The 27,696-nt window shown below is 39.6% G+C and overlaps 1 protein-coding gene across 3 annotated transcripts; it reads right to left on the minus strand.

Moving 5' to 3' along the window:
* Window positions 1–46: 46 nt before the first annotated feature.
* snx9b (sorting nexin 9b) lies at window positions 47–27,420 on the minus strand. Of its 3 annotated transcripts, XM_034161764.1 has the most exons (19): window positions 27,091–27,420; window positions 22,253–22,339; window positions 20,996–21,070; window positions 15,921–16,043; window positions 15,052–15,129; window positions 11,700–11,865; window positions 9,604–9,742; window positions 9,378–9,462; window positions 9,148–9,273; window positions 8,872–8,989; window positions 8,660–8,790; window positions 8,475–8,578; window positions 7,258–7,361; window positions 7,092–7,169; window positions 6,195–6,271; window positions 4,043–4,132; window positions 3,828–3,942; window positions 2,474–2,565; window positions 47–2,385 (listed from the first exon to the last, which is right to left on the minus strand). In XM_034161764.1, exons 1-19 carry the CDS (start codon window positions 27,100–27,102, stop codon window positions 2,338–2,340), a joined length of 1,848 nt encoding a protein of 615 aa, XP_034017655.1. In that variant the 5' UTR covers window positions 27,103–27,420; the 3' UTR covers window positions 47–2,337. The 3 variants fall into 3 exon arrangements, with proteins under 3 accessions (XP_034017655.1, XP_034017656.1, XP_034017657.1); XM_034161765.1 differs by lacking the exon at window positions 15,052–15,129 and having other exon boundaries at window positions 27,091–27,418; XM_034161766.1 differs by lacking the exons at window positions 15,921–16,043; window positions 20,996–21,070; window positions 22,253–22,339; window positions 27,091–27,420 and adding an exon at window positions 15,215–15,361 and having other exon boundaries at window positions 15,052–15,175.
* Between the last annotated feature and the right edge of the window lie 276 nt (window positions 27,421–27,696).

The following is a 27,696-nucleotide window of genomic DNA, read 5'->3' on the forward strand; positions in this document are numbered from 1 at the left end:
CACACACACACACACACACACACACACACACACACACACAGAGTCTACAGAGTACAAATCACTGTTTAATAAATCCTCTGATGCTGTGCTGTAAATATTTCTATACATAAAATAATATCTCAGAGACCAACGAGCACCTGATCGGTCAGAATACATAAATTTACTAAGTGATTGCAAAGAGGCCGGTCAAAGCAATAATGCATAGACAAGAAATAATAACAATAATAATAAAACACACACGGCTCAGCCGACGGCTGGAACCCATAATTCAAATAATCAACAGAAAAGTCATCGGGAACCGCCAAACACCATCTCCATCATCAGCATTTGGTTCTTTTCAGTAATCACTAACATCGTTGACAACGTCGCAGTTGGGACTTTGGGTTCATTAGTTGAACAAAACAAGACATTTGCAGGTGGAATATGGAGAACATTTTCTCAGACTGACTCTTAATCGTGACAAACATAACATGCAGACAGAGCCGAGCGCCGGACCCTGAACACATCACTGTAGCGAGAGCGTTGCTGTCATGTGTGAAAGGAGCAGCAGCGACGTGAAGACAAGAATAAACAACTTACACTGAGTTTATTCCACACGCCGACTTCTCTCTCAAATGTAAACAGCGGGGGGGGGGCTATTTTCGTAGAAGACAGAAGATACAGACAGGAAGGGCGGAGCTTCAAAACCATTCAGGAAGTGAAGGACAATGGAGGAGAAAGCCCACAACATGGACAGAAGACGATATGCTCAGTCACAGCTGCTTCTACGGGACTGTTGGAACTCTGCATGTTCATTTGGCACAACTTTTACACCGGAGGCGTCACGGATAACGGCCAAGAACCGGACACGACTTCACTGAGAGGAAAGCAGATCAATCAGATGCACCAAAGCTTTAAAGAATTTGCATATGTTTTTTTTTTTTTCCAAACCTTATAACTGGCACACACCAACATGGTGCCATATTTTTATTTCATCTTCCTGATAAACATATTGACCTCAAACACCCGAGTTTAAGTAGAGATTGGAAATGCTCAGACGCTATTAGCTCCTCTTATCAACGCCTGCATGTTTTTGTGACAAACTGCATCTACAAAAAAAAAACAAAAAACAAAAACAAAGATGGCTGCAGTGATCCAGAAAACATGTGGAATCCTACATTTGTCCGAAGCAAACTGATCAGGCGTTGATGATGAAGTAGTAGTCCAAGAAGCAGAATCGTTAACTGCTTTGATTTCGATAAATCTTCATTCTCCTCCCGAAATATCAGGTCTTTATTGACAAAGTTGGATCATTCCTGAATGCTAAACCTTGTCCAGTCCAGATTTCCACTCATTTTCTGAGCTCCACCAATTCTTTTTCCATAAATCTTTCTATTCCCTGATTTCTTTATAATTGTATAAAACTGGAACTTGAGTAACTGACGTGTGAGAACTAAGACATCTGGAGTTTGACTTCACGTCCAAATGCTGCAGTAACAGAACAAAAAAACGAAATACACTTAAAACGCCTGCATTGGCTTCTAAATGTTTCCTTCACAAAATTCCCACCTCTTCCCTAAACCTCAGTGAAAATGTCCCTCACTTCCTGAGCGATCCTGGTCAGTGATCACACAACCTCCTTGGAGGTAAACATGTTGCCATAGTTACTTCATCTCCTTGTGATGTCACCCAGGTTTAGAATCATGCGTGAAAAATGAAAAAAATGTGCCATCGTCATCTTCACACTTTATTACAAAAGCCAACATTCTGGTTAAACGGGTTCTTGCTTCACAAACACAACCAACGTGACCCAAACGTAACCAACAAAACCAATGAAGAACCAGACAAACACCGTTTGACCATTTCAGGATATTTTTCTCCAAGAAACAAACAGCCGAGTGAGCAGAAAATAAAGTGTATAAAGCCTCACTGCTGTTTTGAAGTACTTCATCCCACAAAACAGCAAATGAACAAAAACGTCCGCGACATGCAGACGGCCCGTCTCAGAGTCAACGGGATCCGTGTTACACAGACCAGCTGTAACGCGGAGTGAGAAAAACGGGCGGAGCTACATGGGGCGTCACAGTTGCATCACTGGTGGAGTTCTGGTGAAAACCCACACGTGTGACGCAAGAGGAACAGGAAGAGGTGGGACAACGTGTCGCTCTCAGGTGAGCCGAGTCGGTGCGCAACTTTACATCGGCGCATCTCTGTGAGCAGGTAGAGAAAAGCGCTGAGAGCTGCTGGGACAGTCTGCACGAGCAAAGACAGGAAGAAAGAAATGAGCCGAAGGAGACAAGGCACTATGAGGAGGAATATTTTGGGTGCAGAGCAGGTCCAAGTCTTCTGCCGCGGCTTCTACATGGTGGTGAACTGACTGTGGGCTTGTCTCAGCTTGGCAGCAATCTGAAAGAAAACAGACCAGCAGAAGGATCACGGTGTTATTTAATGTCACACGAGGATACAGACAGCGACGGACAAAAAGGGTCTTTACCATCTCGTAAAACCTGGCTTGCTCCTCCAGGTACAACTGCATCACCCTGTTGTAGTCATAGATACGGTTGCTATTGAAGTGGTTCATCTCAGCTGAAAGAGAAAAAAAAAAAATATAATATTCACCCACTTACACCTTTCTCAGACTCATCCTTGAGTGTCCCCTAGTGGTCTGCGAGTATATTAGTAAAATTTCCCATTTTTAATTAATACATTCTAATTTAAAGTTTTCTCAGACCATTTAAAAACAGCTTCGTCTCAGAGATAGTAACGTTTTATTTTCACGACTGGTGTAAAAAGTCTCTTCGGCTGCTCCCTTGTTTTCACTTGAGGTCGTCACAGCAGATCCGAGGTCGACCTGCAAGTTGATTTGGCACAAGTTTTACGTAATTTTAAGCAATTACTAAAAGAGAGCAAACAACTCGAGCGTTTGATATTTAACAATGTTTTAACATTATTTTTTATAAAAAGGTGATCTTTTCTCTGACTTCCTTTTTACATAATTACATTTCAGATAAACAAATTAATTAAAATAGAAAAAAGTATAATTTGTCTAAATATATTTTTATTGTTATTGTTTTCATGCCAAGTACATTATATTAAAAACAAAGGACTCTTCACATTAGCACTCTTGTTAATGGGGCAGATTTATTTTAAAAGGCTTCTCCACACGAGCTCAGATTGTTTCACAATGACGCCTCACATTCACCCGTTCACACCCACATTCTCACTCTGACATCGGCGGTCACCATGCACACGCCACTTAACTGCTTGCTGGCAGCAATTTGGACATTCCGCGTCTTCTTCAAAGGAGCTACGGCTTTAAGGCGGAGCATGGAAACAAAAACAGTAACGGCACACTTCAAGGTCCTCATTCCTAAATTACCGACTCGGATATCTGCAGATCAGGTCTGAGCACTCACAGTGAACACATCAGCTGTTTGGAATCTGACGCATTCCAATGTCCAAGTCTCTCCGGATTAATGTGAACTATAAATGTTATCAGTAATTTATAGATGGACCTGAACTTCATCAAACAAACAAACAAAGCTTCGCATGTACATGATTTTCCATTAATACACACGACATACTTGGCACCAGAATGATAAATGTACTTGTCGATATCTTTAAAATAATTGTAATCGTCAAGTTATTTCTGATGAGCTACACTCCACTTTTATACAATCCAGAATGTTTTCAGCAAATATCTTACATTTCTAAATCCAAAAAGAAAGATGTCCAAGATTTCTTAAATTAGAATGAATCTGAAATGCAAAAATTTGACATTCACGTTTGTGATTTTTCTAATGAGTCGTTGCGATGTGAATCGTGCGTGTGGTTAAATAAGTCGGCACCTTGTAATGAGTAAGACATGGTGCTGAGTCGTTTGCCCATTGTAACTTTGTCCTGAGTTGTAATTTTATTTGCAGCCACCAACTTGTCGGCTTCCTTCACCTTATCAATGGCCGCCTGCAGAAATGTAACACAAACAAACAAGACAAATTAGGAGTCTACAAACACATTTCAACTCTTCTTAGAAACTTCAACAGTCCATCAGTGGTTCAAGTACCTTATGATCTCCAAAGATCTCTGGGAAACATCCCAGAAGACCTTTATATTCATTATTGGTCTCCATCAGGAAGTGCAAGTCTTTCTTGGGCTGGGAAAAAAAAGCAGAAGAGATAAACAGTAATTAGTGTAACAGGAATAAAGAAAAAATGTTTGTGTAGCCATCTACATTAATACCATCAAAACAAGTTCAAACCAAAAGAGGAACTAACACATGGATCAAAAGTCGATCAAATCTAACAACAAACACACACAAGTGGCACCATGAACTATCCAGTGAGTCCACAGAGTTACACACATAAAAACTCTTCTTTTCTTCTTCATCTGTTTTCAAGTCTGTTTTTTTAATCGTTTACTCACTGACTAATCTGGTGGTTATTAACCAGGCCCACAGCCAAAGAAGACGTGTGAGTCATGAGAAAGTCAAAAACTCACAACACAAAGACAAACTATTACAGTAGTGTGGTTTTAAAACACAACCGATCCTTTTAATGACTGATAAAGTTCTTAAAATCCTCACTGAGCCTCCCTTTGAACAGCAGCACAGGAACCAAAAGGGTGGACTTCCTTCCTTTTCTTTTAGAACCACACACTGGTTTGATCTGCATCAGAACAAAAGGACTGTTAAAGTGGATTTATAGGTATAAAAATTCTAGTTTCCTATTGGATGCCATTTACTGGTGTTCCTCAGGGATGTGTTCTAGTACCTACTCTGTTCAGTGCTTACGTGGACTGGGTGGAAACGACCAACTAAGCATCACTGTTGGTGGGGAAAGTTTGATGGACCTTGACATCATGGATGATGCAGTGATCTTCTCAGAAACAAGAGATACCCTGACTGCAGCACTTGAGAAGCTGAGTGAGGAATCGGCGTGTCTAGGTTTGTGTTCAACCTGGACCAAGAGTAAGACTCAGGCTTTCAATGCCTTCCTGGACTCGACCATCAGAAGGGTCCTAGTGCTTCCTGGCTTAGTGTAAGGTTGTGAGACTCTGATGCCAACACTGATCCAAGCAAACAGTGGATGTCTTTCATACTAGGTCTCCTTGGAGGACTCTTGGCTCCTTGGATTGTGAGGGAGCATCAGCTACAGTATTGTGTCCATGTGGCGTATTTCACTAGATATGATCCAGCCCTTAGGTGCCTCAGTGTTGAGGACCTGTGGACTGCAGCAGACTGCTACTTTCAAGAGGTGGGGAAGGACCCGTTTCATGGTCAAAAATTGTGTTTGCTCACGTAACATTTCCTGCACATTGGAGTAATTTGTATTGATGTCAGAAAGCTGTAGTGGCATTACACAACAACAACAACAACAACATCTCTCTGCATGACACTGTAGCAAGCACATGGTTACACCAATCTAACCCTGATCTAAGATATGAATAACAGAACCAACAGTACGATCGCTTGTGTTCCTGGTTTGCCCTCTGACAACGACCTTTACCATTCTGAGCTGAACTATCTAACACATAAACTGCCAACAAAATGCTCTACTATTTCATACTGACCTACTTTCTGAGTTCTAATTTAAGAGTCTCACAATAATTCTGATAGCCTCTTAAAAATCATGAATTTGAACAAATTTTAGCCGATTCTTTCTTCATTTTACTGTCTCACAGCTTGATTTATCTGATCCTGAAATTGTTTTCCTTTATCCTTAAACATTAAATGAATGCTCCAGACGTCCCCTGTGTGCACTAAAGACAACAGCTGCAGTGTTTCGATATTTTTGTCTCAAGCTGAATCTGCATCTAATGAGCAGCTGTCTCCACTCTGACGCACTCTCATTAAATTATACCAAAGACGTCTGTAACAAACATCCATAGAGGCGTATGAACTGAAACTTACCAGGCGATCTGTTCCGTGCTGCAACAGCATCAGCAAAAAGCCCAAATTTAACTTTGTTACTCATTGCACTTATCAAACCATACACAGTTATAGAAATTCCACAATGAAAGAGGAAAACAACAGAAGAACACACAGAAATGTGGGTCAGGAATGACGCCAAAATAAAAGCGTAAGCCATCTGACATATTTTGGGGTCGGTGCTCATCATTTATCTGAACACAAAGGAAACCCAACTAATTATTTGGGTCTAAATAACTTACAGTGTGCATGAACCAACGGGTGCAAATTCAACAAGACAAAAAGTTACCTGCTCTGCCACCAGCTGAGCGATCTCCTCGTAGGTTTTTCCTGCTGCCGTCAGGGCGTCAGTGAGAGTTGATTCACCTGCAGCACAAATCACAATAAATAAATGTCACATCAAAATGTTTCACTCATATCTGCAAGTTTGTGTTTGCAGGCACACACATGCACAATCTGTTGCAGTGGTTATAATTCTGGGCAGAAGAGGAGGAACTACAAAATGTGCAGAAATTTGGATCCTGATTGGACTAAGCTGACAAAAAGGATGACAAATTACTGTCATCATAACTATCAGACTATCACACATGAAGCCTTAAACAAGGGTATAAAAATATTACAATTTTAGATTACATCCGCACAGAACCACACATTGCTTCTGTCTGAGGTTTTCCCCTGGAGGTCGTGCTCAACACAAGCTCAGACATAATAACAACAATAATCGCTCACCCATGGCACCCTGGCCAAAGAAGCTATTACATTCACAAGATTTGGTTTACAAAGTACATTCCAGAGATATATACCTAACACACATATCGGCTTTGGTGACAATCAGACAGTTAAATAAGTTATTGCATTCACAATATTTTTACAAAGTACAATTCGGTGACTTTAACCTTTGAATCCCAAAACTGGTATCATTTTTGGGGTCACTTTGCATCACACATATAGAGAGTTTAGTGACAATCCGGCCAGTAGAACTCAAGTAATGTTCCTTTTACGTTACAGGTCACATGACTGATTGACTCCCTGCACACGGTGAAGTCTGTGCCGTGGGAAAAACATAAATATCTGATTCTGGATTAAGTTCTCTGTGCCCACCATGTTTCTGACCATCTCTGTGAAAGCCAACATTCCGTGTTCTCTGAACAGGGTCACGTGAGGTCGCACTGGATTTAAAGTGTACCTTGGTACCCGCTGCTGATGAAGACAGACGACAGGTTTTGGAAGGCTTTGCCGATTCTCTGGTACTCTTTTGGTAAAGCTGAGGAACAGCAGAAATTGTGTTCTTTCTTTTGTATACACGTTAACAGTATTTACAGTCCGTAACTCTTTTGTTTAGGTTCACGTACGTCCTGTACATCGTTTCCAGTGCTCATGGCCCACTGTGAGGATCTCCTTCACACCGTCATCCATGGCTTTGGTAAACCTGCTAAACTGCTCACATTTGTTTTCACTGTGGACGAGGAACAAACACACTAAACAAACACGAACATGTACAGCAACACGCAAGATTAACTTCACACATTTCACAGCTGTGACTTTGACCATCTGCAGTGAGTACAATTAACAATTAAATCAAGTATTGCATTAATCAACAACTATTCTGAAAATGTATTAATCCTTTTGAGTCACTCTGCGGTCAACTATCCTAATTTTCCTATTTCAACTGCTTAAATGTGGATACTTTCTGCTCTGTTTTACTAGTTTTATATATATATATATATATATATATATATATACCCATATATACATATACATACATACACACACACACACACACACACACATCTTCTACCGCTTAGTCCAATTAAGGGTCGCAGGGGGCTGCAGTCATAGAGCATGAGGCGGGGAACACCTGGGACAGGACGCTAGTCTGTCACAGGGCCACAAACAGACAAACAAGCACAGACACACACACACACCTACAGACAATTTAAAGACCCCAATCCACCTGGCTGCATACATATATATATATATATATATATATATATATGCACACACTAAGATGAAGGCATCATCTTGGCCTCTGGAAAACACATCAATATTTTTATAAATTTTCTGGCATTTTATGAACAAAACATCTAATCGACTATAAACAAACAATTTACTAATTATGAAAATTATATTCACTTGTAGCCCTCATAATGAGTGTGAAACAATTCAACAAAACCATTTACACACACACAAAAAAAGCTTTATTTAGTGAAGCCGTTTCATTTATTGGGACAAGAATGCAATTTGAGTTGTTTCAGCTTCTCAAAACATGATTGTTCCCTATTTTAGGAAAAACTGCTTTAAACCAGATATGTGGATCAGATTTCAAATCTACAGATTTTATATAATTTGATATCAAAGACACGTCTGATTAAAGTGGTTTTTAAAACACTTAAATTACACAATGTCTGGTTTAAACCTGCATTTAAAACCCAGTTAAATAAATTAAAACTGGTTTTCCAGGATTATGAAGACAGTAAGAACAAAATGTTCCTTTGACAATTAAGAAAATAATAAAATTGTTGTCATTTGAATCAACCTTTGTCATAATTTGGTACAAAATGTGACTCACACATCGGGAAGTTCCAGATCTCGAGCTTCGGTGTCTATTGTGGAGAAAATCATCACTCCCACCGTCTCGTCCTTCTCTGCTTTTCTTTTGCCCATCTTCCAATCCTGCGCCAACAAACGGCACATTTTATCCACACAGTAACAATGCACACGTGCAGTCAGAGACGTGCAGGAAGTGCAGCTCACCTTCTCATCCTTGTAGGAGAGGAAAAGCTGGAATACTTCACTGCTGGAAATAATCGGGTGCCTGCACATCCTGGTCATCCAACCCTGCAACCGCTCCATACGCATCTTAATAAACTCTTCCTCAAAACGCCCTGAAAGACCAGACCGTTGTGTTCAATGGTAGCAAAACTGATCGCTCACATTTACTGGGTTTGGGGTAGTTTGCTGCTTACCAGTTACTTGTTTATCTGGTAAAGAAGGGATGGGGATGGTTGACCCAAATTTATCATGAAGTCGCTCGTACAGCCAATCAAAGTGCTTATATCTGTGATTGACAGGGCGGTTTGTGGTCTGCAAACCAAGAAGAGTGAGAAATAACACTTCACTGCAACTTATAGTCGGGAAATACAGTAAATGTGATACTATAAAGCCTAAAAGAGCCAACATGAGTGTTCTTATTATAGTTTTGGCAGCTTTTCAAAGTGCTATAAATACTAAAGAACACTTACACTGGGTGTGACTTCGTACTCGATGTAGCTCTTGAGGCCATACATCTTTGAGCCTTTCTTGGGATGGGCCACGATGCAATCGAGTTGGGTTTCTGGGTAAAACCACACTGGACCAACTTCTCCTATCTGAGAAGAAAATGTCAACTTCAGAATCATCTGCATTAATGGCATTGATATAGTGTACCAGACGATTAGAATACTACTGTAACTATTCTGCACAGATCACATACATAGACTGTCAGCTTGTCTTTGCCTTTAGCAGACTGCTTGCACAGCAGGTAGAGCTCTGGACCAGACTTGGAGAACCCAGGGAACCTGTTGAAAGAAAATAATGACAACTGACTAGTTTGCCGGGAGTTTCTAGGCTGAAGGCTAAACACTGAGTGAGGTGTTTCTGACGCTTCACTAATTACTGAAAAAAATTAACACTATAAAGGCTGTTATCTTGACTCTTACCTGTTGAGGGAGATTTTCATCGACGACCCGTGAGCGCCGCTCCTTGAGATTGCTCCACTCTCTCCAGATTCTGACTCTGCGTAACCTCCAGAAGACTTCACATCATCCCACTCATCATCCCACTCGTCATCCTCTGCTCCTGCAGGGTCAAATGCACATGAAAATAAGCGTGTCAGAGTTCATCAGTGTTGGACACAACGTGAAACATTTATGCTGATTACTTTGGTGAAATATTTTACCCTCTTGGTCAGATCACAGCAAATAAAGACCTGAATAAAAATGTGCTCCAAACTTTTGCTGTCATATCACACATCAATGTTAGGGACCAGAAACATTCACTGTTCATGCCAATATAAACTGAAACAATTTAATTTGCTGCATGAAAAATCTTTGACAGTCTGAAAAAAAATAAATGCAACAAACACGATTATAACTGCAAGCTGTGAAAGAATGGTTCACTCTCAAAATCTGAATATATCACACTTAATTTTCTGCCTGGCCTGACATAAACTTACTTTTATTATCACTTTAAATAATCAAAACAACAATACATATTTATCTAACCCCTGATCTGTGTGCTTCCTGCAGTAACTGCACTTGTGTTTATCTTGGACTTCAAATGCCACCATAAAATGAAACAGCTCACACACTCGCACACACATGCGATTAAGGATGCAAAAACTATTTACTACAACTGTGCTGCAGACTTTCAGTCAACAGTAGTTAATGTCAGTGCACACACACACACACACACGTGAGGACAAAGCTTCATCAAGCAGAGATGCATGGGATACCTGCATAATCAATAAGATAAGGATAGGGGTAGATGTCTTTTGCAAGAGAGAAAAAGAAAATTAGTTTTTAATACTCATTACTTAAGGTTTTATTTTACAATAACACCTTGAGAATTAAAGAAATAAACAACAAAAAACAACTCAATTGTGTAATAAAGCATTGACGAGGGACACGGTTGAGAACACTGTCTGTCCTAACATCTACCCAAAATATCACAACTCAGCACCCAAAGTAGGTGACAGTGTCAGTGTCACCTCAAGTCACATTGTTGCTCTATATCAACCGGTATGATTGGACTATTTAGCTCAAGATGTGGTGCAGAATTTTCCTGGGTTTAGGATTTGCTGGATCACAGCTAATTATGTGCAACAGTGAAAATTTGGGCAGCAGAATTCAAGACGTTGAAAGTCCCGAAAAGCCCCAAAGTCTGAGCGGTCCTCAACTACCTCCATCCAGGAACATAACAGATACTTTGTACCTCATTGTGATGAGAGAGAAACAAATGTTTCCTACATCGGTGTGCAGCGCCCACTAGAATTGAGGATGTGCAATGACAAATGTTTCCCCTCAGCTGGCGCTACGCCTTCTCACCCCTGATCAAAAGTGGAACACACTGATTATACCAAGGTCAAACTCAAAAGAATTTTGGAACACACTGATTATACCAAGGTCAAACTCTAAAGAATTTTGAAGCAAATCCGGTTTTCCTGCACAAGATGACAATTTAGCCCATACCTTTGAACCAATATGAAGAAATGCATTCATGGGATTAAGCATTTTTTATTTTTGGATGCAGTGGGTTTTGTGCTCATGGACGACCTTCTAAGGAGACGTCATAAACAGGGAGAAGAATTAATCATTTTGCTGAAGCAGCTTCATGACACCGGAGTTTCGAGGTTAAAAACTGCAGAAGTTAAGAAAATGAAAATCTTGTTTTGTTGCTGCCACATCCACGATAAGCAGTCATGGCCTCAAACTCAGTTAGCACCTCCCACTCTCTCCTCAGCCTGCTCCCACATATGAAGACAACTGGCAGGAGAGAATTCTTAAAATGATAATTGGCAGCTGAGGAAGTGTTTGATGATAATAAAAAAGGAAGAAGACTACCACAGAAATCTACAGTGAAACTTCAAACCATCACTTTGACAGATGAAACTTGTCTCATCAACAAATGGACAATGTTGAGTTTGACTCTGAACTTTTTATCTCATCTACATCCAACATGTCCAGATGTATGGACAGTAGTTCTACATCACAATTCTACTACAACTAGTTCTTGGTCAGTGAAGAACGTTTCTCACCTGGTCCCTGGTACGCCTGAGGATGGTTCTGGCCAACAGAGCCCCATGGATCGGCAGTAGAGTTCCTCCCAGTCTGGGAGGCCTCTGGATTAGATGCCCAGTTGTTGGAAGAACCCCGTGCGGGATCTGTGTTCCATGCTGACCAGGGATCATTACCGTTACTAGCCTGGAAATAATAGAGAAAGGATGAATGAATGAAGGAAGAAGCTGGAACAGATTGGAGAAGAGGAGGAGGAGAAGCAAGAACATGGAGCATAAATCAGCCTTAAGTTGTTTAAGAAGAAGCCGAAATGTTAATAGTCTGTTAAATGTTTGATGGTATCAAACAAATTCTTATTTACAGAAATAACTACCAAGCAAATCATAATATGACACATCTGCACACACTCGCATGCATAAACATGCACATACACACAACCAAAGGTTTTTTACAGTACGTCAAACCCAGCTACCTTCCAAAGGCATAAACTTCTCACTTTGTGTTTAATGACACAAAACGTAGGCAGGAAATGGCCTAATGGGTTTTCTAAAAACAGCACAGGGGCTATTGATCAAGTTGTAATTAAAGTTCCAAATGTCTCAACTTCCCATTAGTGAAACTACAGCTGGTAGCTTCTCTTTGCCAACATGGAGTGGGTTTGCTTGACAGCACCCATTGGATTGGCCAAGAAACAACACAATGGGAACGTCCACAGCGCTCAGTACAGAGCTGACAAAGACTTACACAAGTCCAGAATGTGTCTTGAAGTTGATGTCTAAACAACTGCAGATTCCAAGATTATATGTTCAAACTACTGCATGCAAGCATAAATTATTGCGAGGTGAAGCCATGTTGTCACCATCTGGAAGAAGACCCTCAACTAAGTGGAAATAAGTTTGGATGGCCCACAACAACAACAACAACAACCAGGAACCACCAAGGCAAAGACGTGAACTTGAAGCTGCTGAATCACCAGCCTCAACATCTACTGTGAATCAATGTTTGTTTGCAGCAGGTGGAACTATACAGCAAAACCATCAGCTACACCAGTTTTTTCCCAAAGGAGATGTAGATTGTTAGAGATTTTTTTCAACAAAGCCCTCATCAAGTAGCAGTAATTCAAATCCACCTGGACTGTGCTTAAAAGTCATAAAACCAATAAATTTGATTGAATTATACCAATTCTTCCCAGAACATCAGTGGGAAAATATTGGACCAGAATTGTGCCAGAAGCTTGTTGTTGGCTCAAACAAGCACCTGGTCAAAGAGAAACTTGCCAAGTGGGCACTCAATCAAATATTAGGTTTTTGTATTACAGACGCATGTTGTACAGTCATTCCGCACCAGGAAGAGAATGGTTCCAAGAAATCACTAAAAACTCAATTATTTACATGACATTCATGTCCACAATGAATATATGTAAACTTCAAGACCACAGCTTTATCTTCATATATATGAGTGGACATGAGACCACTCAGAGCTGACAAGTCCAAAAAAAAAAATAAAAAAATAAAAAAATACATTTTTCAATAAAAAAAAAATGCAACTGCAGATTCCAAGATTAATGAAGCAAACCTTAATAATACTTCATATCTATTCTGTCACAGAAACATCTTCCAAAAATAAAAAAAAAATAAAATCCTATATATAAATTCTCAGATTGTTAGCCTTTACTCAACATCTCAGCATTATTTATTTAGTCTTTCTCAGAATGCACACAGTTAGGTACATTTTATAGATAAATGCCCAGCATTTCCCCAATCTAAAATATGCATCCATAAATAAACGTTCATGTGAATAAAAATGTATCTAAATATGAGCGTTAGATAAAATCCTTTGGTCAGCTGAATGGTCTTATATACAAACCAATCTTTTAATTTATTCTCAAACTGTGTTACCCTGGCAACTTGTATAGCTGTGTATACAAAATATCTCTATAATTGTTGCGATATGATGAGAAAGTTCCAAGTTGCTTGATATTTTCAGGAGAGCTCTGACAGTTCCACCATATTTTCCCCATTTTTGCCCAAAAAGCCATTTTAAGCCTTATACAGTTCAAAACATATTAATACCAATGAAAAATGTGGATACCATTTAGTAAATATGTACGATATGAGCTTCCTTGGTTGTTCTGTTACAAAATTACAAGTCCCCGAAGTTGGGGGAAGCACCTTTTCATGTACAGCATTTTATGGGTCAAATTTCAAAGACCTCTATTACCTAAACTAGGAGGAATCAAAAGCTACATATTTTTTTCATGGTGAATAATATCATATAGGCCAACATTTTATTTAGGAATATTTCTAACAAAATCTGAAGAGGTAACCTGGGGAAGTTCCTGAAATGCAGGTGAGTTAGTACAGAATGACCCTGTTAGGAATTAACAAACTAGTTGTGTTGCAGAAGATTACAGCAACAAATAAAGTTATGCAGCAACAAACAACTTTAAAATCTCCATCACACAAAAGCATATTTAATACATGACAGCAGGTTTGTTGATCATTTCTGAGCTCATGATTCACTGATATTTGAATCATCACGAACACATGAAACATGAGGATCAATGACTGCAATCTACAGAAGCTTTCTGGGACAGCGTGGCACTGATTGACAGCTGATTGGTCGTGTGTGTGTGTGTGCGTGTGTATGACAGCATGAGGTGGATGAAGAGGTGACATCATGCGTTTAGCAGGCAGGTAAGATCACAGATATAATACCTTACATACAGCAAACCCTCCGTGGTTCAGAGACGCTGAACGCATCAACACTGCCGCCATACTGGGAAGGTATAAATCCACCTGTGAACGACTCTAACCTTACAGTCCACTACGGGCTGACTCAGATAAATCCAGCTGAACAAACTATAACAACAACAACAATTAGCATGCTTGACAGCACAATCTGTGATTTAAAAAAGTAATAATTAAGAAAAGCAATAATATATTAGCCTCATTAGCTACAGCTGTGTAACTCTGCTCTTATTCTAATTATTTATATTTACATGCAGTCAAGTATTGTTTAAATACAAAAAATAAATAAATTTGTAAAGAAAAAAAATGTGTTTTGTTTTTAAACAAATTTTTATATCTTTTGGGAAACAGCTAAATTTACCCAAGAGAGTCTCTGCAGCTGTGCATGGGTTTATGTTACCTTCCATCTGCATTTGTACCTTCCCAATATGGCACCTGTGTCAAACTATCAGAGCCAAGCCACTGCAGCATGTAGGGTAATATATTTATGGTTTAGCGTTGACGTCGTAATTTGCCAAAGCAAACCAATCAGAGAACAGAAGGGTTTTTTTCTGGCGGGGGGGGGGGGGGGGGGGTCCGGTTTCATGCTGCGGATCCCACCCCTCTTGTAAGCGTCAGTTACCTCGCCATGGTATGGAAAGTAGGGGGAAACTGGGGTGTCAGGGGTGTCTGGCTGAGGACTCAATTCCCCAGTATCAACCTTGAGGGGAAAAGAAGGTGACGTCATAAAGGAAAAAAAGAGCACCAGATGTGCATTTAAATGTGCGCTTACTGCTGGGAACTTCTGGCTGCAAAGGACAAAACATGTGGGTGATCTTTATTTCCTTTTCTGTTCTGGTTCACTACATGTCAGTTATAAGTGTCATGAACATGCACAAATATTTCTGCAGCTGCTCTCACTTCTGCACTGAGCTGCACAGACCTCAAGAAATATGAAATCATCTGGAACATCAACTTTTGCACTTCCACAATCCTAATGCACGTCTGCCTGAGGCAAGGCAGCGATTTCAATTATTTATGTGCACAGAAAAGCACTTAAAAGTGTATAACAATCTAACGTGTCCTGGCTGATCGCTTCGACACAAACGCTTCACTCAATACTTTTAAATTTTTTTGCATCAGTGCTTTTTTTTTTTTTTTAATTTCAACTTTCATCAAAAACTTTCCTAAGAAGCTGTTTATTTGTGAAAACCACTGATTAAGGAGCCTCCTCGGGTTCTAACAATTTTCAGAGCTTGATGTTTTACACTTTGTGGCATTTTATGGCGACACACTGAATGAATTCTTACAATAATTAGCAGCTGCTGCCTTTGAACAAATAAAAATGTTTTGTGGGGACATTTCACCAAATGACTTAAACATGCACAACCAAAAACCAGAATTTCCTTAACATGGGAGACAAATCAGGCATTTAATGCAAGAGTAAAAATTGTGCTCACATCAACGTGCACCTGGCTGTAATAGAAACAGATGCAAGTTTGTGTGTATTACCTGGTGTTGTGCAGGTGCTGATGAGGGGGCGTACGTGTCAAAGAAGGACAGGTCCGCAGACGTCACATTACCGGGAGCTACTGTGACCGCTGCTCCTGAGAACGACGGAACCGCCTGACTGAGCTGGAGTTTGTGGGATGACAGAAAACAGTCCCGTTAGGAGAGCAAAGCCAGGTATTCCAGCTGAATCAAATGATTATTATTAAAGGTGCATTCCTCCTTGGTGATGTCATGTCCATGCCATGAGTAAGATTCATGAGGTAAGGGAAAAAAAAAAGCTTTGCAAAGTAGATTTCATACATCTGCAGAAACTGTGACAGCATGAGCTCCAGTTCAGATAATAACAACAAAAAATAATAATAAAAACAAACAAAAACAAAAAAGATACTATGGAAAAAATGTCTGCCTTGGAAACATTTCTTCCAGCAAGTATCTGATTTCACTTACAAAGAATTTCATGTGTTTCAACTATATAGATACTTAAAGCCACACTGCAAAAAGAAAAACCTTGACAAATCATTCATGTCACATGATTATTATTATTAATAATAATAATCATAATAATGATAAATAAATAAATAATCCCCTAAAATGACAAGGCACACAGATCAGAACAATGTGAGGTGCTCAGAAAGGCAAAGAAGCAAGCAAAAATAAAAATAAATAAATAACTAAACAAAACATTAAGTTTATATATAAAAGAAAACATGAAACGTTCTTATCAAACATTATGTTATATATATAGATAGACAGATAGATAGACAGATAGACAGATAGACAGATAGATAGATAGATAGATAGATAGATAGATAGATAGATAGATAGATAGATAGATAGATAGATAGATAGATAGATAGATAGATAGATAGATAGATAGACAGACAGACAGTTTTGCATTGTCTCACTTAAGGTGGTGTTGCTGTGTGATGTAATAATTTTTACTTTGATGTCAGATTTCATTTTTTAAAATTAATCTGTGATTTCACACTCGTTTCATAAATCTGATTATCAAACAATTCAAAAGACTGAATAATATACATTTCCACATGCATCAAATAAATACTTGTATTTTAAAATATACACACCCCTCCTGAGGAGTAATGGTGATTTAAACTTAATTTTTCTCTGCGTCTTTTCCAGTGAGCTCCCGGTTTAATCATCGAGTCCCTCTATTAAACACACAACTTCATCCTGATCCGTCCGTTGTGGAACTGGTGGAACTTTTTGAAGAGGACTACACAGTAAAACAGGCCTCACTGCTCTTAGGTTTAACTGAAGTTCTGTTCTCTTTCAGAATGTCTCCAGGATGAATCACTACATGCACGATGAAGTCACTGCGCGCACAAACATGACCTAAAAAAATGAGGTGGGCTTCATAGATAATTGGCAAAGCTTCTGGGGAAAACCTGGTCTTGTTAGGAGAGACGGCATCCATCCCACTTTGGATGGAGCAGCTCTCATTTCTAGAAATCTGGCCAATTTTCTTAAATCCTCCAAACCGTGACTATCCAGGGTTGGGACCAGGAAGCAGAGTTGCAGCTTCTCTCCCCCTGCCATCCCCTCATTACCACATCCCCGTAGAGACGGTGCCTGCTCCCAGACCACCAATAACATGTAAAAATCTATTTAAGCATAAAAATTCAAAAAGAAAAAATAATATAGCACCTTCAACTGCACCACAGACTAAAACAGTTAAATGTGGTCTATTAAACATTAGGTCTCTCTCTTCTAAGTCCCTGTTGGTAAATTATATAATAATTGATCAACATATTGATTTATTCTGCCTTACAGAAACCTGGTTACAGCAGGATGAATATGTTAGTTTAAATGAGTCAACACCCTCGAGTCACACTAACTGCCAGAATGCTCGTAGCACGGGCAGAGGCAGGGGATTAGCAGCAATCTTCCATTCCAGCTTATTAATTAATCAAAAACCCAGACAGAGCTTTAATTCATTTGAAAGCTTGACTCTTAGTCTTGTCCATCCAAATTGGAAGTCCCGAAAACCAGTTTTATTTATTATCTATCGTCCACCTGGTCGTTACTGTGAGTTTCTCTGTGAATTTTCAGACCTTTTGTCTGACTTAGTGCTTAGCTCAGATAAGATAATTATAGTGGGCGATTTTAACATCCACACAGATGCTGAGAATGACAGCCTCAACACTGCATGTAATCTATTATTAGACTCAATTGGCTTTGCTCAAAATGTAAATGAGTCCACCCACCACTTTAATCATATCTTAGATCTTGTTCTGACTTATGGTATGGAAATTGAAGACTTAACAGTATTCCCTGAAAACTCCCTTCTGTCTGATCATTTCATAACATTTACATTTACTCTGATGGACTACCCAGCAGTGGGGAATAAGTTTCATTACACTAGAAGTCTTTCAGAAAGCACTGTAACTAGGTTTAAGGATATGATTCCTTCTTTATGTTCTCTAATGCCATATACCAACACAGTGCAGAGTAGCTACCTAAACTCTGTAAGTGAGATAGAGTATCTCGTCAATAGTTTTACATCCTCATTGAAGACAACTTTGGATGCTGTAGCTCCTCTGAAAAAGAGAGCTTTAAATCAGAAGTGCCTGACTCTGTGGTATAACTCACAAACTCGCAGCTTAAAGCAGATAACCCGTAAGTTGGAGAGGAAATGGCGTCTCACTAATTTAGATCTTCACTTAGCCTGGAAAAAGAGTCTGTTGCTCTATAAAAAAGCCCTCCGTAAAGTTTCTTTTCAGCTCTGTAGCCAGGCTGACAAAGTCAGAGCTCTATTGAGCCGAGTATTCCTTTAACTTTAACTAGTAATGACTTCATGACTTTCTTTGCTAATAAAATTTTAACTATTAGAGAAAAAATTACTCATAACCATCCCAAAGACATATCGTTATCTTTGGCTGCTTTCAGTGATGCCGGTATTTGGTTAGACTCTTTCTCTCCGATTGTTCTGTCTGAGTTATTTTCATTAGTTACTTCATCCAAACCATCAACATGTCTATTAGACCCCATTCCTACCAGGCTGCTCAAGGAAACCCTTTAATGCTTCAATCTTAAATATGATTAGTTGGCTATGTACCACAGGCTTTTAAGGTGGCAGTAATTAAACCATTACTTAAAAAGCCATCACTTGACCCAGCTATCTTAGCTAATTATAGGCCAATCTCCAACCTTCCTTTTCTCTCAAAAATTCTTGAAAGCGTAGTTGTAAAACAGCTAACTGATCATCTGCAGAGGAATGGTCTATTTGAAGAGTTTCAGTCAGGTTTTAGAATTCATTATAGTACAGAAACAGCATTAGTGAAGGTTACAAATGATCTTCTTATGGCCTCAGACAGTGGACTCATCTCTGTGCTTGTTCTGTTAGACCTCAGTGCTGCTTTTGATACTGTTGACCATAAAATTTTATTACAGAGATTAGAGCATGCCATAGGTATTAAAGGCATTGTGCTGCGTTGGTTTGAATCATATTTATCTAATAGATTACAATTTGTTCATGTAAATGGGGAATCTTCTTCACAGACTAAGGTTAATTATGGAGTTCCACAAGGTTCTGTGCTAGGACCAATTTTATTCCCTTTATACATGCTTCCCTTAGGCAGTATTATTAGACGGCATTGCTTAAATTTTCATTGTTACGCAGATGATACCCAGCTTTATCTATCCATGAAGCCAGAGGACACACACCAATTAGCTAAACTGCAGGATTGTCTTACAGACATAAAGACATGGATGACCTCTAATTTCCTGCTTTTAAACGTACTTGGCCCCACAAATCTTAGAAACATGGTGTCTAACCAGATCCTTACTCTGGATGGCATTACCCTGACCTCTAATAATACTGTGAGAAATCTTGGAGTCATTTTTGATCAGGATATGTCATTCAATGCGCATATTAAACAAATATGTAGGACTGCTTTTTTGCATTTACGCAATCTCTCTAAAATTAGAAAGGTCTTGTCTCAGAGTGATGCTGAAAAACTAATTCATGCATTTATTTCCTCTAGGCTGGACTATTGTAATTCATTATTATCAGGTTGTCCTAAAAGTTCCCTGAAAAGCCTTCAGTTAATTCAAAATGCTGCAGCTAGAGTACTAACAGGGACTAGAAGGAGAGAGCATATCTCACCCATATTGGCCTCTCTTCATTGGCTTCCTGTTAATTCTAGAACAGAATTTAAATTCTTCTTCTTACTTATAAGGTTTGAATAATCAGGTCCCATCTTATCTTAGGGACCTCAGTAGTACCATATCACCCCAATAGAGCGCTTCGCTCTCAGCTGCAGGCTTACTTGTAGTTCCTAGGGTTTGTAAGAGTAGAATGGGAGGCAGAGCCTTCAGCTTTCAGGCTCCTCTCCTGTGGAACCAGCTCCCAATTCAGATCAGGGAGACAGACACCCTCTCTACTTTTAAGATTAGGCTTAAAACTTTCCTTTTTGCTAAAGCTTATAGTTAGGGCTGGATCAGGTGACCCTGAACCATCCCTTAGTTATGCTGCTATAGACTTAGACTGCTGGGGGGTTCCCATGATGCACTGAGTGTTTCTTTCTCTTTTTGCTCTGTATGCACCACTCTGCATTTAATCATTAGTGATTGATCTCTGCTCCCCTCAACAGCATGGTCTTTTTCCTGTTCTCTCCCTCAGCCCCAACCAGTCCCAGCAGAAGACTGCCCTCCCTGAGCCTGGTTCTGCTGGAGGTTTCTTCCTGTTAAAAGGGAGTTTTTCCTTCCCACTGTCGCCAAGTGCTTGCTCACAGGGGGTCGTTTTGACCGTTGGGGTTTTTACGTAATTATTGTATGCCTTGCCTTACAATATAAAGCGCCTTGGGCAACTGTTTGTTGTGATTTGGCGCTATATAAATAAAATTGATTGATTGACTGATTAAACCAGCCTAATCAGCAACTCTGAAGGAGACACATCCTGCCCCGAGTCCAGCTGCAGGGACTAAAGAGCAGAGCTCTAACGATTAGCCGCTGTCAGACTCTGTGGTCAACGTTCACACTGACATCAAATCGACGGTCGTTGTTCCTTCACAGTGGATGAACTTTATGAGGCAGAATGAGCGACTCCGTCTTACCTCAATGTAGTCTTCTGGAACCAGTCCAACCTCCCCTTTGGAGTTCTGTGCTTCAATCCAGCCTCCCCCGATATTCTACAACAGAGCAAGGTTTAAAAAATAAAACCAAAGTTTTAGGAATGAATGTGACTGACTTGCAGGAATCAGCATCACACAAGCACATGAAACATGAGGATGACATTGAGCTTCAATAGCAACTCAATTAAACCAAAGACATAAAAAACAGCATATAAAAGAGGTCAGATGACTTTTTTAAATAACTGTCAGACTGCTGTGATCTCTGACTGAGCAAACACTTGTTAAATTAGCTGTATAACCTTGAGCTTTGAATACATTTGCAACTGAGAAGAGACACTTCAGTTTTTAACGACAGAACAGCGAAACCTCTGTAAAATTTAACCGGCAAAAAGTGAGCCAAAAATAGCAGCGTGACCTTGAGCCTTAACAGATGTTAGACTTTTCCAGATATGGAGATATGAAAAGGACAAATTCAGATTTTAACAGATATCAAACTGCTGTGCAACAACTAACCAAAAGAGGATCATAAATAGCAGATGACCTTGAGGCTCCACAGGATTATAATCCATCTGAAGATGCTTTAAAAACATGACCCTATTGGGAACTTTCTTATTGTTAAGACAGAGCAATAATGCTGTTCGCTATAATCTCTCAGAGCAAATGGAGGTTTAAAAAATGAGACTGACGATCTTGAACTTCAAGAGGAACCCAAATGCTACAAAGACCTTGAGCTATGACAGTGGTTCAATTTATCCAAAGATACATCTTACAAAAACATTAGCACATTAAACATTGTGTGTCAAACTGAATCCCTGCACATCAGTTTACTTCCACAGGAACACGGAAAACATTCTGAATTCCAGCTGCTACAGACCGAGACGCAGTTTGAAAACAATGCAGGTTGGAACACTGGGCGACCTTTGAACGGTTGGCAGCAGACTGGAATGCCATCATAGCCCCGCCCCCCTTCTTCTGTACGCGTTTGTGATTCTCACATTTAAATGCATCTGAGCTTCACCTTCAGGGCAGTGGTTCTAATCACCGGCACCAAAGTCCTGCACGGCTCATTTCCTACAGCGTTCTTCCCTCGACTGACCGGGGAAGCCAGGCAGCTACCAGCTTTTGACTGAATACATGACCTCTGCACTAGTGGTCTAAACGACAAATGTGCAGGACTGGGGACCAGGATTGAGAACCCCTGCTTTGGAAAACGGCACTACAGAAGAGGAATACGAGTACCTGATTGGTGACTGTGATCGTCTCTCCTTCCTTCACTGTCAGCTCATTGTTTCCAGGTTCAGCTGTGAAGTCATACAAAACCTGTGCCTAAAAGTAAAAACAACAACATCAGGCAAACAAGAAGTTTGACAGACACACCAACAGGCCCAGCGGCACTTTTTCCCCCCATTTTGCAGGATGGTGAAAATAAACTGTTTACATAAAAGACACGCTCTCAGGTGTATCATCACAATTAACACACCCAAACCCACACAGAGCCATCCTGGCTACTGCTTACAGAGTTAAATGAAGTGAAGCAAAACAGGTCCAACTAGTTTTTTTTCCTCTAGGTTAGTTTTGATGACCCTAATGAGATACCGGTGTCGCTGACCGAATGGATTAATGTGATTATTAACCATCAGATGATCGGGGTAAAACCTCTTAAATCATTCTAAAGTCAGTTTTAAGCAGAAACAAGGCGAAATTCCGTGATGCTTTGAAATGTCCGATGCGCAGTGACTGCATCAGCTAGCAGCTCATTTAGCCACGGCGCTCTGATCGCTTCTGCTGCCTTTATGATGGAATAATGCTGAATTTATGTGGAAATAATTGTACAACAGTTTCAGATATCTGTCGCTGAGATAGTTGATGACTGGAAGCAGTTGAAGCAGAAACGAGGTGTTAATCCATGAACTGTGTTATCGGGGGGACCGATTTTTAGGGGGACTATTCGGTCTGTGACTCTGCCATAGAACACAAAAAGAAAAAGAACATTTTCAGAGGAAAAGTCGCAAAATAATTCACACTTGTGTTGTTAAATGTTCCTGAGAGGTCATTTCTTCAAACACACCACTTTACCAGCTTCAGCTGGCTCACATCCACTCATGTGCCCGCGCCACGCCCCGCCCCTCCCGGGCCCCAACATTAGCAGTAATACAGAGAAAACCGTTCCTAATATTTGGCACAAATCGTGGCTGAATTTGCAGCAAACCAACAGCACAAATGAAACAGCACATTAAATCATAGGCCTGATCGGCATAAAGTCAGATGTAACAGTCAGCACCATTGACCATCACATCAGTATGTGCACATTCACATAGCTGGTGCGATTCTATAAGCGCCTTGTTCGTGAACCACGGAGCAGGAATGTGAGGTTGTTTGCTCTCTGAACAGAGATCTAGTTATTGTGAGCTCCCACTAGTAAAGGAAGCTTGATGTTTTTAAACAGGAAACTGAATAAGGAAAGAGTCATGACAGGCCTCAGATCTGCTGGCTCAGTTATTTTAATGTTGTGAAAGCACTTTTCTTCATGATGAGCTGTCCACTTGGTCCAAAGCAATTTGGACACCCAGTGTGATGATGGTGTGGGGCTTAGCAGTAATAATAATGCAATCCTGTTAAAGGAAGGAACACTGAACCAAAGGTGAAGTGATGAATCACTCAATGAAAAATGGATTAATGTGATTATCAGCGACAGTGACGTAGTCACATTTGCAACTGACGTTACCGTAACTTTGCCTACTTAAAGCCACAACTGCTGCTTCTGGTTCAGCGACTGACTGTAGTGCAACAGTCATAAGAATCTGACCAATGAAATGTCTTCTGAGAAAAACCATCCTTGGCCAATGTCTGTGCTAATGAAGCAAACTAAAAATAAATGAAGATGTGCAGTCAGGAAGAGTTGCAGGACTTGACCAAGGATGAGCTGCCTGGTCTGCTGCCACAGCAACCTAGAACTGGATAAGCAGCAGAAAATTAATGGAAAAAATCTGCAGTTTCATCTGACAAGAACTTCCCCTTGAGTTACTTTAACAACAGACAGGTGCCTAAAATCGTGAGGAATTTATCCTTTGAAACAAATCCATGTTCAATATAAGTACAGCTAGTTTGTGTTTGAATTGTTAGTATTAAATTGTTGTTTTGTGGGTAAAAAAACAAAACAAAAAAACAAAAAAAAAAACAAAGGTCCATTCCTCAAAAAAACAACAGTGAGCCTTTTCCAGCAATGTACGGGTAAACAATACGTCTCAACACCCTTTGTAAATAACGATTAGAATATTTCTATATACTGTGATTTTAAAAATGCTGCATTTTCTGTTTTCGGATGTGTGCATGTGCTGTACAGTTACCAGGTGAACAGGAAGAAATATATATATATATAATATATATATATATATATATCGATATATATATATTTAAATGTGTGTGTGTGTCCGTCTGTCCATTACAATAACTTCATTTTTTTCATTTTTAAATTTGTTAAGTTAATAATAAAACACACAAAACCAAGTTTATTTCAAACTCAGCATGGTTCAAACTGTAGTACTTTATCATTTAATATTACAGAGTAAGCCAAATACCTGGAAATGCACCACATGGCCAAAAAAATCAGATGTCCAAAATTAGGATAAATTTGTTTTTTGCTAATTTGTTTGTTTTATGAAATAGAGCATTTGAAGTTGGACTTTGGGGTGAAACCTGATCACCTGAAATCTGAGCACATCTGTGATGCACACATTTAGGATCTCAGGTTCTAATTTGGTGAAAATCTTAAATTTTGTTTAAGCAAAACTGTCAAGTACAGAAAAATATGCAGTTCACCTGATACCAAAAGTGATGTTTTTGGCTGCAAACTTTAATATCTATTGTGACCTGTGTTGCTTGATGAGAAAGTGTATAATTGGGTTCTTTAAACACTTTGAAAGTTAATTCAAAGCATACAACCCCTGGCAATAATTATGGAATCACCAGCCTCGGAGGATGTTCATTCAGTTGTTTAATTTTGTAGAAAAAAAGCAGATCACAGACATGACACAAAACTAAAGTCATTTCAAATGGCAACTTTCTGGCTTTAAGAAACACTATAAGAAATCAGGAAAAAAAAATTGTGGCAGTCAGTAACGGTTACTTTTTTAGACCAAGCAGAGGGAAAAAAATATGGACTCACTCAATTCTGAGGAATAAATTATGGAATCAACCTGTAAATTTTTATCCCCAAAACTAACACCTGCATCAAATCAGATCTGCTCATTAGTCTGCATCTAAAAAGGAGTGATCTACACCTTGGAGAGCTGTTGCACCAAGTGGACTCAAACTCTTAAAAGAGGGTAAATCATCACGCAATGTTGCAAAAGATGTTGGTTGCTCACAGTCAGCTGTGTCTAAACTCTGGACCAAATACAAACAAAATGGGAAAGGCAAACATACTGGTAGACCAAGGAAGACATCAAAGCGTCAAGACAGAAAACTTAAAGCAATATGTCTCAAAAATTGAAAATGCACAACAAAACAAATTAGGAACGAATGGGAGGTAACTGGAGTCAACGTCTGTGACTGAACTGTAAGAAACTGCCTAAAGGAAATGGGATTTACATACAGAAAAGCTAAACGAAAGCCATCATTAACACCTAAACAGAAAAAACAAGGTTACAATGGACTAAGGAAAAGCAATCGTGAACTGTGGATGACTGGATGAAAGTCATATTCAGTGATGAATCTCGAATCTGCATTGGGCACGGTGATGATGCTGGAACTTGTGTTTGGTGCCGTTCCAATGAGATTTATAAAGATGACTGCCTGAAGAGAACATGTAAATTTCCACAGTCATTGATGATATGAGGCTGCATGTCAGGTAAAGGCACTGGGGAGATGGCTGTCATTACATCATCAATAAATGCACAAGTTTACGTTGATATTTTGGACACTTTTCTTATCCCATCAATTGAAAGGATGTTTGGGGATGATGAAATCATGATGATAATCAAGATGATAATGCATCTTGCCATAGAGCAAAAACTGTGAAAACGTTCCTTGCAAAAAGACACATAGGGTCAATGTCATAGCCTACAAATAGTCCAGATCTTAATCCAATTGAAAATCTTTCGTGGAAGTTGAAGAAAATGGTCCATGACAAGGCTCCAACCTGCAACACTGATCTGACAACAGCAATCAGAGAAAGTTGGAGCCAGATTAATGAAGAGTACTGTTTGTCACTCATTAAGTCCATGCCTCAGAGACTGCAAGCTGTTAGAAAAGCCAGAGGTGGTGCAACAAAATACTAGTGATGTGTTGGCGCGTTCTTTTGTTTTTCATGATTCCAGAATTTTTTCCTCAGAATTGAGTGAGTCCATATTTTTTTCCCTCTGCTTGGTCTAAAAAAGTCATCGTTACTGACTGCCACATTTTTTTTTTTCCTGATTTCTTATAGTTTCTTAAAGCCAGAAAGTTGCCATTTGAAATGACTTTAGTTTTGTGTCATGTCTGTGATCTGCTTTTTTTCTACAAAATTAAACAACTGAATGAACATCCTCCGAAGCCGGTGATTCCATAATTTTTGCCAGGGGTTGTAGCTAGTAAAGAGACTCAAACAAAACATTAAAACTGACTTCTTGTTTATAGAAAAACTGTGTAAACACGGCTGTGCAGCTCGCCCGTATGTCCAGTTGATCACTACAAAAACCTGACAAAAGCTTTTATTTTTATAACAAACTATCTATGTAGTTGTGGTGGCTGAGGAAGGGGAGCAAAAAAAGACCACATTTCCCAGCGTGCCAAGCGGTTAGAAATGACCCGCACTGGGAAGGTAGTAAAATGTCACAAGACTCTTTAATGAGACACATTTTCCATGTTTATAAATTTACATGTAATTACACGCGACACAATTATTACACACACGCAAATCTTCATAAACGCCCATTACAAGCTTCCACACGAGAATATTTTTAACACTTTGGTCTCTTGAAAATAGTGCTAACCGAGAGCAGCGAGAAAGTGCTAGTTTACCAAAGTCGGCTGTCACAAGCTAACACTTTCAGCAATTTAACGCTCCAAAAAACTCCACAAAAGTCATGATTACTCACCTTTAGTGCCATTTCTGGAGCTTTACTCAATCATTACAGAAACAGGCCCTTCGCTTTTCACCACTTAGACTCGTCAACGGGACATTTTTTTTTTTTTTTTACTCCACGGCTGAAAAAAAATAAAAAAATTTAAAATATATATATGCACACGCTAATTCCTTCCTGTGTAATTTCAGCGCAAAACTTCTTCCGTGGATTCAACGAGGTGTCAAAAGACGAAGAGAAAAGTGTCTGGAAGAGCAGCCGTTCGAAGCGTCTGACAGCGGGAGGGAGTGACGGCTGCAGGCGGAGGAAAAGCCGGAAAGGTGGCGGTGGCCTCCCGCCGCACCTCCTCCTCCTCTCGCTGCAACTCCTCCGATAAGGCCTCCAACACACAACTGCTTTAAAAACCACCTTTAAGAATAAGAGCAACAGAAAAATATTTTTTACATAAAAACTACGCAATCATAACCATATTTAACAGCAATAGAATAGAATATAAACGCAACATAAAAATAAAAGCATTTTTTAAAAATATTATAGACGTAACGACGAAGAAGAGGAGGAGAACGTTTCCACAAACAGCGAGAGAAGAAGAAAACTAGAAGGGTGGACATGAGAGTGGGG

The sequence above is a fragment of the Thalassophryne amazonica genome, chromosome 21 (genome assembly GCF_902500255.1).
Source record: "Thalassophryne amazonica chromosome 21, fThaAma1.1, whole genome shotgun sequence".
Classification (NCBI taxonomy): Eukaryota; Metazoa; Chordata; class Actinopteri; order Batrachoidiformes; family Batrachoididae; genus Thalassophryne; species Thalassophryne amazonica.

Bases quoted from the DNA above. Each gene is read 5' to 3' on its own strand.
- snx9b (XM_034161764.1), bottom strand. The intron at 21,071-22,252 runs GTACTCGTATTC...GCTCTGTTGTAG, and splicing joins CGATCACAGTCACCAATCAG to AATATCGGGGGAGGCTGGAT. The intron at 16,044-20,995 runs GTAAGACGGAGT...CACAAACTCCAG, and splicing joins TTCCAGAAGACTACATTGAG to CTCAGTCAGGCGGTTCCGTC.